General features: G+C 42.1%; 1 protein-coding gene across 1 annotated transcript; it reads right to left on the reverse strand.

The window, feature by feature from the left end:
- Positions 1-299: 299 nt before the first annotated feature.
- Positions 300-7,724, reverse strand: LOC141801246 (protein NLRC3-like). Its single transcript, XM_074684222.1, has 8 exons — positions 7,624-7,724; positions 7,414-7,477; positions 4,667-4,874; positions 1,767-3,558; positions 1,502-1,675; positions 1,230-1,391; positions 1,093-1,139; positions 300-844 (listed from the first exon to the last, which is right to left on the reverse strand). The coding sequence occupies exons 1-8, from the start codon at positions 7,722-7,724 to the stop codon at positions 300-302; spliced, it is 3,093 nt and encodes a 1,030-aa protein (XP_074540323.1).
- Between the last annotated feature and the right edge of the window lie 6,491 nt (positions 7,725-14,215).

The following is a 14,215-nucleotide window of genomic DNA, read 5'->3' on the forward strand; positions in this document are numbered from 1 at the left end:
TTTATTTTGTCCACTTTCCTTTTCTTAGGTCCGTTCATCTTTACAGAAGGGCTGATGGGTCAGAGGGTAAAGTGCAAACGTGGAGTAATAGGCCTACGCTTCACCTCAACAAAGCCAATGTCTCTACAGTGCACCATCTAGTGGGAAAACATCAGAATTGCAGGGAAAACAAGGCTTATCCATTTAATTTTTTCAAGTTCGGCGGGCTGGATTAAAATGTTTAACGGGCCGCATGTGGTCTCCGGGCCGTAGTTTGCCCATGCCTGTTCTAAGGGAAAGTTCCTGTGGTTGAAAAACACCTACAAACTCTGAAACTCAGTTGGCCACAAAGTCAATGAGGAGCCAAAGGGGTCCATCCTGATCCTGAAGGCAGGGTAGACCGGCTCACTGAAGGTGGTACTGAAGGTGTGGAGGTGGGTCACTCTGTCAGAGATCTTGTAGAAAGACAAAGTCCCAGCAGACCAGTCCAGGTACACTCCCACTCTCTTGGACGTCGGGACATGAATGTCGGTTCTTGTGTTGTTGTGCAGCACAGAGTAACCTTCATCGGAGCAGCTCAGAGTCCAGGACTGATCATTCCTGCCCAGACAGCTGTTGTCACCTTCCCCCTTCCTTTTGATGCCTTTGTAGGTCACTGCTACATAAACATGCCCAGACCACTCCACCTCCCAGTAACAGCGACCAGTCAGACCCTTTTTACACAGAAGCTGCTTCCAGTAAGAAAATCTCTCCGGAGTTTCAGGATAGGGTTGGACCTCCTTTGTTGCCGTCAGCTTCTTGTTGTTTTCTGACAGGACAAGTTTTCTGTTTGCCGTGTTTAAGTCTGGTGTGAGTTTAGAGGCATCTGAAGGAGAAAACAAGTCAAAAGATGGCGGTTAGCAACAAAACAGAACCACTTTCCTGAAGTTGTGGGTCAACATCAGCTGAACTGACTGTAAAACCCTTTAAGGAAGAGACTAAAACCCAACAATGGTCCATTTAGGATTCCACTCCAGTTCTCCATGGTACACCACCGCTGACCAACCCTTATCTGAACATTTGTGGCCAAAAACCAACTGAATTATAATTCTAATCCCTATAAATGAAACTTACACTTTGTCAGACCAGGTTTCATTGTCTGTGAGCCCCCATGGTCCAACCTGGCACAAAAACAAGCAGAGATAAGGAAGTGAAAGTCAAAGGTGTAACCACCTGACCCCCTGACACAAACAACTCTTCAACGTTCATACCTGAGAGAGGCAATACTCTTCCCAACATCAGATAAGGCCTTCTCTCCTGAGTCTCCAGGGTTGTTGTAGCTCAGGTCCAGCTCTTTCAGATGGATTTTACCAGGTTTTAGAGCTGAGGCCAGGGAAGCACACCCTGCCTTGGTGATCATGCACCCCGACAACCTACAAACCCAACAACACAGTTTATTTCTGCAACTAGTGGGTTGTCTGGCTCCATTTTAAAGGACCTGGGTGCAGAATGACAGAAAGAAACAGGAAGAAGGAGAACTGACCTGAGAACCTCCAGCATACAATGTGGACTCTCCAGTCCAGTGCAGAGAAGCTTCACCCCTGAATCCTTCAGGTCGTTGTTGCTCAGGTCCAGCAGCTTTAGATTTGAAGTCGGGGCACTGAGAACTGTGGACAGAGCTTCACAGCTTCTCTCGGACAGATTACTGGAACCCAGCCTACAGCAGAACCAGAAACAAAACAGAGATGGGTCAGTATTTCTGGATTCTTGTTGATCTTTCGTTATTTCATGATTCTTTCTCAACCTACAGAGCTCCAGTGGAGGCTTTGACAACTGGCAGCATCTTCAGGAGAGTTTCCTCTGAAAACGAGTACTTCTTCAGGTCAAAAACCAGGTCTTCCTCTGATGACAGTAAGATGAAGACCAGCGCTGACCACTGAGCAGGAGACAGTTTCTCTGTGGACAGACTTCCTGAACTCAGGGACTGTTGGATCTCCGCCACCAGGGAATGATCGTTCAGTTCATTCAGGCAGTGGAACAGGTTGATGCTGCTCTCTGGAGACAGATCCTCACTGATCTTCTTCTTGATGTACTGGGCAGTCCTCTGACTAGTTTGAGGACTGATCTTCGTCTCTGGTAGCAGGCCTTTGAGGCGTAACTGATTTGTCTGCACAGAAAGACCCACAAGGAATCGGAGGAACAGGTCCAGATGACCATGTGGACTTTGTAGGGCCTTGTCCACAGCGCTCTGGTAGAAGACTTCAGATATGTCCCCGAACAGTTTGGACCACAGGGACTGTGATTGTTCTTCCGACAGCAGGTTGACCCCAGACTTGAAGAACGTAAGATGGACATGAAGAGCCGCCATGAACTCCTGAACACTCAGGTGGACAAAGCAGAACAACCTGGTCTGGTACAGCCCCCGCTCCTCTCTGAAGACCTGTGTGAGGACTCCTGAGTACACCGAGGCTGCTCTGATGTCAATGCCACACTCTGCCAGGTCTGCTTCATAGAAGACCTGGTTGCCGTCCTGCAGATGCATGAAAGCCAGTTCTGCCAGAGACTCGATCATCTTCTTGTTCTCTGGACTCCATGAATCAGTCTCAGTTCCTCCATTATACTTGATGTTCTTGATTTTGTTCTGAACCACCAGGAACTCAATGTACATCTCAGTGAAGTTCTTTGGGAGCTCTTCTCCCTTTCTGGTCTCCAGAAAATTCTCCAGAACTGTAGCAGTGATCCAGCAGAAGACCGGGATGTGGCACATGATGTGGAGGCTTCGGGATTTCTTGATGTGGGAGATGACTGTCCTGGCCTGCTCTTCATTGCTAAATCTCTTCATGAAGTACTCGTCCTTTTGTTGGTTCAAGAACCCTCGGACCTCTGTCACCATGTCAACACATCCAGGAGGGACCTGATTGGCTGCTGCAGGTCTTGTGGTGATCCAGATGAGGGCTGTTGGAAAGACTTTCCCCCTGATGAGGCTTGTGAGCAGCACATCCACTGAGGCGGACTCTGTAACCTGAGTCACAATCTCACTGGTGTTAAAGTCCAGAGGCAGTCGACACTCATCCAGACCATCAAAGATGAACAGAACCTTGAAGTCTTCAAACCTGAAGATTCCTGTGTCTTTGGTTTCAGCGAAGAAGTGTTGGACAAGTTCTACTAAAGTGAACTTTCTGTCTTTCAGCACATTCAGCTCTTTGAAGGTGAAAGGAAAGATGAACTGTATGTCTTGGTTGGCTCTGCCTTCAGCCCAATTCAGCGCAAACTTCTGTGTTAAGATGGTTTTCCCGATGCCAGCTACACCCTTCATCATCACCATTTTAATCGGTCGATCTGTTCCACGTGAGCCCTTAAAGATGTCTTCACATCGGATTACCCTTTCTGGTCTTTCTTGCTTCCTGGATGCTGCTTCAATCTGTCTGACTTCATGTTCAGAATTCACCTCTGCTGTGTCTCCCTCAGTGATGTGCAGATCTGTGTACATGTGCTTTAGACGGGTTGGGTATCCTGATTTGGCAATCCCTTCAAAAACGTGTTCAAACTTCTGTCTCAGGTTAGACTTGAGTTCACGCTGGCTTCGTGGAGCAAGAGTTCCTAAGAGGAATAATGAGAAAATGTTAACTATAACACATTAACTTTTTCATTTTTTTTTAAAGAATCTGAAACAGCGATGTTTCAGACAGTGATGAGTAAGAGTGAGATCCTGAGCTTTATTGACACAGTTTATTGGTGGGGGGGTTAAAGATGGGATGCTGTGTTAAATGTTGATAATAACAGATTTAGGTGATTTGTAAATCATAAAAGCCTTATGACCGGTTTAAATCTTCTAAATATATGATTTGTTTATGTTTTATGCCAACTGAAGACTTCAGGGCAGAGGTCGCCAACCCATGGATCGCGATCGACTGGTCGATCTTTGAAGCTTCCCTGGTAGATCTTGAAAATAATAGAGAAATGAATCACTCCTCATCACGCATGATGGTGTTCAACAGGATGTTCACACTTACAATTGTCACCTTTTATCTTATTTAACTTCACTCTCTGCTTTAAGAACTATGAATAACAATGATTGTATTGATATTGAATCACAGTTTATGGTATTAGTATAAAACTGTATTGTAAATAATGTGCGTCAGCCAGTCTGTTATTTCAAAGCAGTACTTTTAAGACAAAGTCGATAAGATAAACCTTTGAATTAGTACAAAGGGACATTTAAAGGAGTCCTGGAAAGAACATATTTAATGAAAATGCTGTGTGTGCAACATTCCTTATTACTCAATTAATCTATTGATAAAAAATCATGTAACTGATGGTAACTGCAGGTAACTGAATGGCACTGAGAATTTATTTAACACATGTTAAAGTTCTATTTTCTCATAATGTAAAAGGAAAAAGTTGTTACATCCAAAGAGTTTTAGCAAGTAAGCAAAAAAGCTTCTAATACTTAAATACGAGAGACTTGAGTATAATTCATACATCTAGGCTCGTTAAAACTGGAAATACATAATGTGTTTTCTATTTTTCCTCAAGTCTTCGATAGGTAGATCTTGCATTCATGCCGGTTGGGTTAAGAAATCTTGGGCTCAAAAAGGCTGGCGACCTCTGCTTTAGGGTTTGGTGGCGACGTCATGAAGGATTTCCTGGATCAGGTACACGTGTTAGACAGCATGTTAATCTGCTACATCAGTTAAAGGCTGCTTACTTATCTGCAGAGAGTCGGCCAGCTCATGCAGCTTCATCCTCCTCATGAACTTCAGAGTGAGCTTCAGGATTTCCTCCCTGCCGCTAAATCTCTCCTCGTCCTCTTCATCTTCACAGTGGCCTGAGCATTCTGGGTAATCATAGCTCAGAGTCTTTTCAAACTGATTCAGCTCACTCTTCACATGGTCAATGATTCTTTGTTCAAGAACCTGGAACAAAAAAAAAAGAGTCAAGAAAATTTTAAAAACTTGAAACATATACCTATTCTAAATTTAAAAAATACAACTTCAGCTCATATTTAAAAAAATATTTTGGAATGTGTTTTCATGTCTACATACAAGGACTTGCACTTCAGTCACAAAATCTATTGCGATGACTTAGAAAGGGGAAGGTGTGCCAGAACTGTAATGTTCAACAAACAGTCCGGGTGTCCGAGTTTATGAACTTTAATATGTGAATTCGGTCAGGAACACAAAACAGGAGCTTCCCTTCTTCTCGGCTGTAAACAGTACTGCTGCGCATGCCTGTACTACGGCTCTCATAGCCTAGAATCCAAGATCACTGCGCAGCCTTAACTAGTCCCTACTTCTGGACATTACAAGAACAACCAGGAAAACTTCTTTCAAATACTGATCAAAGCAAATGTGTCACAGTCTCAGTCTCAGACTCAGCCTCTGTCTCCAGCCTAATCAGCCTGACTCCACTCACCTGTGCTCCTGCTCACACCTGCACCTCATCTGCTGCCATCAGGCCACCTATATAAGCCCTAGCTCCACACACAGTCATTGCCTTCATCTCCTCCAGACTGGACTATTGCAATGCACTTCACATCGGGATCCCTAGCAAGAGCCTGCAAAGGCTACAATACATCCAAAACTCTGCAGCTAGGATCCTGATGAGAGTGCACAAACATGATCATATCACCCCCATCCTCCGTTCACTACACTGGCTTCCGGTCCCCAGCAGAATCGAATACAAGGTTTCCCTCCTCACTCACCAATGCATCCATGGACATGCCCCCCCTACATCAAAGAGCTTCTCACTCCACAACACTCATCACGCTCCCTCCGCTCCACAGACTCAAATCACCTCCTCCAGACACCCAGGACTAGACTGAGGACCATGGGTGACAGGGCCTTCAGTGTTGCTGCACCCCGTCTGTGGAATGCCCTCCCTGATACCCTGAGGGCTCCACAGTCCACAGACTGTTTTAAAAGGAACCTTAAGACTTTCCTTTTTAACAAGGCTTTTGGTTCTTCTTAGTTGTCGCTGTTTTAGATCTTTTTAACTGCCCTTTTTTAACTGGTAGCCCTTTGAGATCTTTTGATGTAAAGAGCAATACAAATAAAATGTATTATTATTATTATTATTATTATTATTGTCAGACTGTCTTCGCACTCATGCTGAGAGCTTCAGACCTGTCTTCGGACTGCTTACCTGTTGCCTACAAGTTTCGTCCCAGTTTCTGCCTGTTACACCTGACCCTCGGCCTGACTACAAGGTATCGACTAAAGCTTCTGTTCGTCACTCACCCGTCTGCCTGAGTCCCCGGCTGTCGATCCTGTTTCTGTCTCTGACGCCGAGTTCTGCCTGTCCTGATCCGTGCTGGTCTACCTGGTAACTGATCCCTGCCTGTCTTCGACTCTGTGTATCGTTGGAATCCTACTCTGAGCTGGTCTGCCTGGTTACTGAACCCTCACCAGCCTTCTACTACGAGAGCCTTTGTCTGTATGTCTCCTGTGTGGCTCAGTCAGGAGAACGCTCGTCTAGAGATCCGGTCGTCGTGGGTTCAATCCCCGCTCAAGCTGCAACTCCCTGCATTCAAGGACTGTCTGAGCCTTTGTCCCAAGTGTCTCCTGTGTGGCTCTACTGAAGAGACACTCACCCTTCATTCCTAAGTGTGCGGGTTCAAACCCTGCTCTGAACTGTGCCTTTAAGTTTCTGCCAATAAAGACTGTTCATTGTTTATCACCAACTACTTGCATCTGGGTCCTAAATACAAACGTGTCAAAATGAGAGTGTTGTGAGCTGTATTTCACAGCAGCTCTCAGCAGACAGTAAATATTTCCCACCATCAGATAGCACCAGTCAAAGAAAATTAGCTGCTATTTGTAATGAGGCTCTCTTAATAAAAAGGGTCTGTTTTTCTTCAAATGAAGTATAACAGAGGATTTAAATGTGTGCAAACACCCCTCGAGCACAAAGAGACTTTTTTTAATGCAGTCCAGTTTGTGAAGCATTTTAAACCTTTGCATCTGCTTTGTGAGTTATACATTTTCAATTTCAATCAAGAAATTTAGTTCAGGCCCTGATTTAGTTCTTAAATAGTTTATTTCCTTGATGGTTTGCAAACAAAGCTAGACTTGAACTGGAAACTGGAGTGGGACAAACAGAATTTCTTTGGGACGAGAAGTAACATTTGATTGTTTTTGCTCAGCACAAACACTGGAAGCAGAAAAACAGTTATTAAAGCACCTGTGACTATGTTAGCAACCTGATGCTAACATGCTAACAGCTGAGTGTTGAGCTTTTCACCATTTTAGTTTAACAGGTCAAGCAAACTGTCAGTAGGTGATTTATTGCTTCAGATATTTATGAATGAATTATTCTTGTTTCGTTCTTCTCTTCTACTTTTGTTATGTTGAAAAATTGGAAACATCAACATAAAACTGTGTTGGTTTAAAGACCCTGAGGTAAGGTTTTCTTCTTTGGTGGCTTTTGTAGTCAGTGGGTTTATACGTTACTCACCCTGAATATGGAGCTCAGATCTGTGATACCACCTCTGAAATCCTCCTCTGTCATCTGGTGAACTCTGAGAATCAAACACCATTAGAGCGTTACTTACTCAAAGACTAGAAGGCACCAATAAAATCAATAAGTTCAAGTTGAGAATTCAGTTGTGAAATATTATTCCGACCCCATAAATAGATTCAGTGCTGAAAAGTTTTGTTGACTTACTTTGGAATTGGATCTTGAAGTTTAAAAACAATCGGCTCGCCCTTGGACCAGTCACTCTTTAAGGACACAGCACTGGGCCAATGAGAATCTGCTCTTTCCATATCAGTCCTGAAATGAAATATTGAAAAGACAAAGAACTTTCTCAATGAGCAAATAAAGTCTAACACACTGTGGGAACATATCTGTAAACTGAGAGGGCACGTAGTTTCTCTTTTTCTCTCAATTGAAGTTTTTCTTAATTTTTATGACTTTGTTGACTCAAACTGAATGATACCTTTTGAAAACAATCGGCTCGCCCATGGACCAGTCACTCTTTAAGGACACAGCACTCGGTGTAGGAGAACCTGCTCTTTCCACATCAGTCCTGAAATGAAATATTGAAAAGACAAAGAACTTACTCAATGAGCAAATAAAGTCTAACACACTGTGGGAACAGATCTGAAAACTGAGAGTGCACGTAGTCTCTCTTTTTCCCTCAATTAAAGGATTCCTTAATTTTTATTGCTTTGATGACTCAAACTGAATGATACCTTTTGAAAGCAATCGGCTCGCCCATGGACATGTCACTCTTAAAGGACACAGCACTGGGCCAAGGAGAATCTGCTTTTTCCTTATCAGCCCTGAAATGAAATATTAAAAAGGAAAAAATTATCCTAAAAGCAAGTTTCTGGACCTGACAAGTCCAGAAAAAAAAAAAAAGTTCTAGATTTTTTTGTCTTTTTATATCTTGAAATCAGACGCCTTTGTGGACCTGTCAGGTGAATGTGGCTCAGATTGAGCCTGAAAAGATATTTTACTCCAGTTTGTGATATAAACACTTCATTAGAATTACAGTTATGATAAACTTCAGTATTACCCTTTAGAAACAAGCAGCTGACCCTGGAACATGTTACTTTTGAGGGAAACAGTGCAGATAGTTCCTCATTTTCTCTCAATTGCAGTTTTTCTTAATTTTTATGACTTTGATGACTCAAACTGAATGTTACCCTTTGAAAGCAATCGGCTCGCCCATGGACCAGTCACTCTTTAAGGACACAGCACTGGGCCAATGAGAATCTGCTCTTTCCATAACAGTCCTGAAATGAAATATTGAAAAGACAAAGAACTTTCCCAATGAGCAAATAAAGTCTAACACACTTTGGGAACAGATCTGTAAACTGAGAATGCACGTAGTTTCTCTTTTTGTCGCAATAGGTTTCCTTAATTTTTGATGACTCAAACTGAATGATACCTTTTGAAAGCAATCGGCTCGCCCATGGACATGTCACTCTTTAAGGACACAGCACTGGGCCAAGGAGAACCTGCTCTTTCCACATCAGTCCTGAAATGAATTATTGAAAATGACACAATAAAGTTATTTAAAGATTGTAAGCTAAAATCACAGATCCTCTAAACTATTGGTTCCCAAACTTCTGTTGCTCAAGACCCAAATCAGAAATTTGGTGTCTCTCTCGGGGACCCAAGCTCAACCCTCCTTTGTACTTAAACATTTTTGATCCTGACATCACCATGGTTGTTCTCTTTGAACAAACTTCAACACTTGTGATCAGAGGACCAACATATTAAGGAAAGATTTGTCAAGAGGTCAGTTCACACACTCACAGCAGCTCATCATACTCACATCTGAATCCAAGGTTATTATGGGTTTACATGTTTCTTCATTTTCATTTACTATTCATTTTAGATTTTTCTTTTCAATTCAGTTAAGTTTTAATTTGTTTTTTAGCAGGTTTTTCTCTCTTTTTTTTAAAGGGGACATATCCTGCTTTTTTCTCCTTTTTCTGCCAGACTAGGATGCCTGTAAAGCATTTCTGCCCTCAGTACAACTCATTTAGTTCCTTCATTGCCCCACAATAGCGTTCTCAATATCCTCATTTTAGGCCATTCTGAAGATCTCGTTGAAACGCTCCGTTTGGAGAATGACCTCCAGTAACCTCGCAACGTCACAGCCCTTTGTGCTCTGATTGGTCAGTTCTATCAGAGGGACAGAGGGGGTAAAGCCAGGGGGCGGTTTTTGCAGCATGGCAGTATTTACAAAATCGCCACATTGAATGGAGCAGACTGAGCGAGTTTGCTGTTTGCCAAAACTTCACCGTAAGGCATTGATAGCACTAATAAAATGGCCGAGTGTAGGATACGTCCTTTTGTATTGGACCCCGAGTTAGACCGGGACGGTTCTGCAGCTCAGGAGGAAGAAAATCCACCTGGACACAGATCATCTCAGGACGCTTCAGTGTGGTGAGTCAAAGCGGTACTGTAACATGTAGAGTTGATACGTGGAAATATAGGCAGACTTCACCAATAAACTATTTCTATAACAGGGCTCCATCCTGCTCCTTCACTTTTCTCTGTCTGTTTTATCCATCATGCTGAAAGTGTCGTCTAAAGATCGCCGCTACCGTCAGTTCCTCACTATGTTATTACCGCAGCATTATTGTGGTCCAGGTTCACAGTGCATGTCAGAACAAGCATGCAAATATCACAGTCTCACAAGTATTACCACGTCTGCTAAAACTACAGTGTTTTAACTGCTAATTCACCATGTAAAGCCGAGCTGCTCAGCAGAGCAGAGTCCCTGCATCCAGCACTCAGTCAGTCGGCTCTTGGTGGGTGTATCCCTTGGTGGCGGTTGTGTGACTAACTGACATCACAGAGGAGGAGCTGCTTTATCAGATTACTCCAATAAAAAGAAAGGATCCTCGTGTCGTCACGATGGTCGAAATCTCACGGCCAAATTGCAATGACCTATTTTCAGAGGCATCAAATCTCGTTCTAGGATATCAGAAAAAATACAATATCTCATTTTTCGAAAATTCAGGGGGTGAAAGGTCTTGTTTTCAAATTTATTATATTATATGTAAGTATTAAATCAGGGATCAGCATGATATGTCCCCTATAAATACTTTTTTTGAAGGGGCTGTGAGGAGTTGAAAGTAATCTAGAAAAAGTCTCCAGATTTTACTCCACCAAATGACGACCCAGTCAAGTGCGGTCCGCAACCCACTTAGGGTTGCGACCCATAGTTTGGGAAAGGCTGCTCTGAGCTGACACCAGAGGGCCTAACATTTTTACAATATTTACTATTATTGTTTTAAACTTTTCTCTTACCTCTCAGGTTGACTCTCATTATCCTCACATGGTTTGGTGTCAGATGCTGACACCATCTTATCCTCCTCCTCCTCAGGCCTTCTCATGTCAGCTGGACTTTCCATTTTCAGGTTTTAATCAGAGCTGTCGATCAACCCTGTTCAAGAAGCACCCACAAAACCTATATGTCGAATTCCTGCCACCACAAACCTTTATCATCATTATTTATAACTCTTTATACACTGACCTCCCTGTTCGCTGAAACACTCTAATGACCTGTGTAAAATAAAATTATTTTGCCTCTTGAAATTGCATGCTCATTTTCTTTATTCTAATATTCTTTTGTGTAAAACAAATTACTTAAAATTACTGTTCTAAAAAGAGATTTGTAGAAAAATACATAATGTTAGTATTTGGCTGGTAAGTTTCTCCCAGTCAGAGAACTTACCAACAGGTTGGGTAACGATTCCTCTGCCCTTTGGTAAAACTGGTGTAGGTAACAACGACCTGAAATGTAATATCCTTTTGCCCAAAATGTTGACTTGTTACATTTTGGGCAAAATGTTACTACATTGTAAATCAATCTTAATAACTATTTGAATTAACAGTTACTGTGACTGGACGATTTCTATCTCGGCCTAAATCTACACAACCCACAGCGCGGTGCACAATGACGCATTATAGTCACCACGCAGATAAATAAAGCACAATTACCACATATTTAATGAGTCAACATTATCAGAAACACGACGTATGAAGAAGTTAAAATATCACAAGCTATTACCTGATTTACTTTTACATTGTCGCTGTCCTGTTGATCCTGTTGGTGAGCAACTAAAACGAAAGTAAACCAAATATCAGGAAATGCCCTGCCCCGTTTCTTGTGACGCAGTGTAATTATCTGTAAGCAAATGCAAATGCTTTGAACCAACACTCTCAAACTCAGTACATGCGAAACGGTCCGGCCACTTCATATAAATTTATCGATAAATTCAGCCCGTTCGTAGTCCGGTCCGCTGTTGGGACTGGGGAGAAATGTCTGATTTCCGAGTCGACCCTGAACACAGCATGATAACGGCGCGACCCAAGCTGGAAGAAAATGGCTCCCAACTTATACCTTCAAAACACTTGTTGTGGCCCAAATCACGTACTTTCGTCAGTACATTTACACTCTACACTTATCAGAACAGTGCACGAAATCGCCCAAATCAAAAACCGTGGCTTCATACTTACCGGAAACTACGATCACATTTCACAACCGTTCATAAATGCTCTTCCCAACCACACGAACGTTAACACTGAATGGACGGAGACAGAAGCGCGCGATAAAATCCGTGTTAAAGATGTCTTATCCGCCATCAAAAAAAAAAGAGTACAGAGCACAGTAAAACTTGTAAAGAAGGACTCAGCCAGCAAGAAAAGGAGAGATATTTTGAAAAATAACGCCCAATAAGCGGGAGGGATCCGTATGAAGAAGAGTTAGCATCTTTATCATCATCTACCCAAAGGTACGGTAGCATAAATGTTACTGCTAGCTACACGCTAGCACACCATGCAGCTACATTACTTGGGAGAGGACGTTCACGGAATAAATAATGTTGTTTAAGGAGAAGATACCTTTTGCAGCACATTTAAAAAGCCCCTGAAAGACACTATTACTGTAAATTATCTCTCAATCAAAGTTATGCTCTATAATTTTACAGGGCTTTCAAGTTTTGAGTGCCCCCCACCTGCAGGTTATAGGAATCCGGGTCTTATATAACTTTTCAAATTAATCCACTGCTATTTCAGGATGTGACAGCCCTTAACATAACACAACAATAAATAGTAGATAATAAGTAAAATAAACTCAGCTAATCTTCACCATCAACAACATTTTCCCTTAAAAGACAATTTTTCAGGTTAAAATTTCAGTAGCGTTCTTATTTTTAAATTTGTTGATATTAAATCACCTCTCATATGTCCTGGACATCCTCTCAAAACTTTCACAGTTTTTAGTTAGCTTATAAAAGGTTATTAAAAAAAACACTGAGACCATAATCAGGGGCCAGTCAATGAAATGTTCTTTTTTCCAGGTTATAATTTCAACACCTTTGTCATTTTTTTAATTTATCAACACCAAATCACCTCTTGTGTGTCCTGGACATCCTCTCACAACTTTTACAGCTCTTAGTTTGTTTATAAAAGGTCATAAAAAAAACACTGAGATCAAGGGCCAGTCGCAACAAATGAGCTTTTTTTCAACTTGGATTTTCAGTGGCTTTGTCTTTTTTTTAATTTATGATCAAGAAATCACCTCTAATGTGTCCTGGACATCCTCTCACAAAAAGCAAACATTAAAAATAAAACTACCTCTACTACCTCTGGTTGAACTTATCATTTCAGTGAGTGACTAAAAACAGCAGCTTGGAGATGGAGTTTTCTGTCTGCGTCTTCACACTCACCAGCAGAGGGCACTGCCCCCAAAGACGCCGAGCGTTTCTGGAGGTATTTAGGTCAGATATTCACACGTACATCGGCTGCACTGTTAAGTGACATTACTGTCAGACAGTAACAGCCTCACTTTAAATGGAAGATATCGAGCCTGTAGTCCACAGAGCGGGTGTACTAATGTGCGGGACCGCCAAACGCGCGTCATGTCTCTGATGCGCCACAGCTGATCAGACATTTCATAGTTTTCCTAATGTTTATACTCCAGGAAAAGAGAGATCATAATGATTGTTTACGAGTCCAAGTCAAGTCTGAAATCTCTCTGTGGACATTTTTTTTTTTTAGCATGAGACATACAATGTGTGGCGGGTGTGCGTGACAAAGGACCCAAAAGAGTGACTGTCATGCTCAATGCGTGACACTTGAGAGCCCTGATTTTACTGTGGTGTGATTTTAGGATGCTATGGACAGAGACCTACCTGACAGGAAGTGCTGTGAACAGACTCTAATGTTGACATTAATGACAGATTATTGTTTTGGAAATCCCAAAGGAGCTTAGACACAGTATTCTCCATGCACTCTCCACCCCGATTTGCAATAATTTTTGGTAGTCAAGCATATGAAAGGTTATTTTCTCGGTCCGACTGATTCGACGCAAAAAAAATATGCAACAATAATTTACCATTTTGTGTTACACTAACACTGGAGAGTGCCTCCAATATGGTCAAGCTCAAGTTGATTATGTCATGTGAAAACACTTTATTGCTTAATCAAGATGCGTCTTTTCAAGACTAACACAAAAGTCGATGTCAGGCACAGAGTGATTCAGGAGAAGAGGAGAATGATTATTTTGGTCCAGTTCAAAGGTAGTTACACCTTTCTCATATACAAAAAGAAAGTTGCCGCTCATAAGAAGTATAACCATAGACTGTATAACCCAAGCGGCAATGTTCAGCCTAAAAAATATGAGAAAGAGCTAAAATATGTGGTTGACGGCGTTGTGTGACAATGTTGGATACAGCAAGCTGCACAGCTAAAAAAAAAAAAGTAAAAGACCTATCAACACAGCAAGAAG

This window comes from Halichoeres trimaculatus, unplaced genomic scaffold (assembly GCF_033239565.1).
Source record: "Halichoeres trimaculatus isolate MK-OKI-2021-1 unplaced genomic scaffold, fHalTri1.1 fHalTri1_scaffold_12, whole genome shotgun sequence".
In the NCBI taxonomy this organism is placed as follows: Eukaryota; Metazoa; Chordata; class Actinopteri; order Labriformes; family Labridae; genus Halichoeres; species Halichoeres trimaculatus.

Excerpts from the sequence above, each read along its gene's own strand:
- LOC141801246 (XM_074684222.1), bottom strand. The coding sequence starts at position 7,724 with ATGGAAAGAGCAGATTCTCATTGGCCCAGTGCTGTGTCCTTAAAGAGT. Across the intron at positions 1,676-1,766 it reads AAAGCCTCCACTGGAGCTCT|GCTGGGTTCCAGTAATCTGT; the intron begins GTAGGTTGAGAA and ends GTTCTGCTGTAG. Across the intron at positions 845-1,092 it reads GAAACCTGGTCTGACAAAGT|ATGCCTCTAAACTCACACCA; the intron begins GTAAGTTTCATT and ends TTTCTCCTTCAG.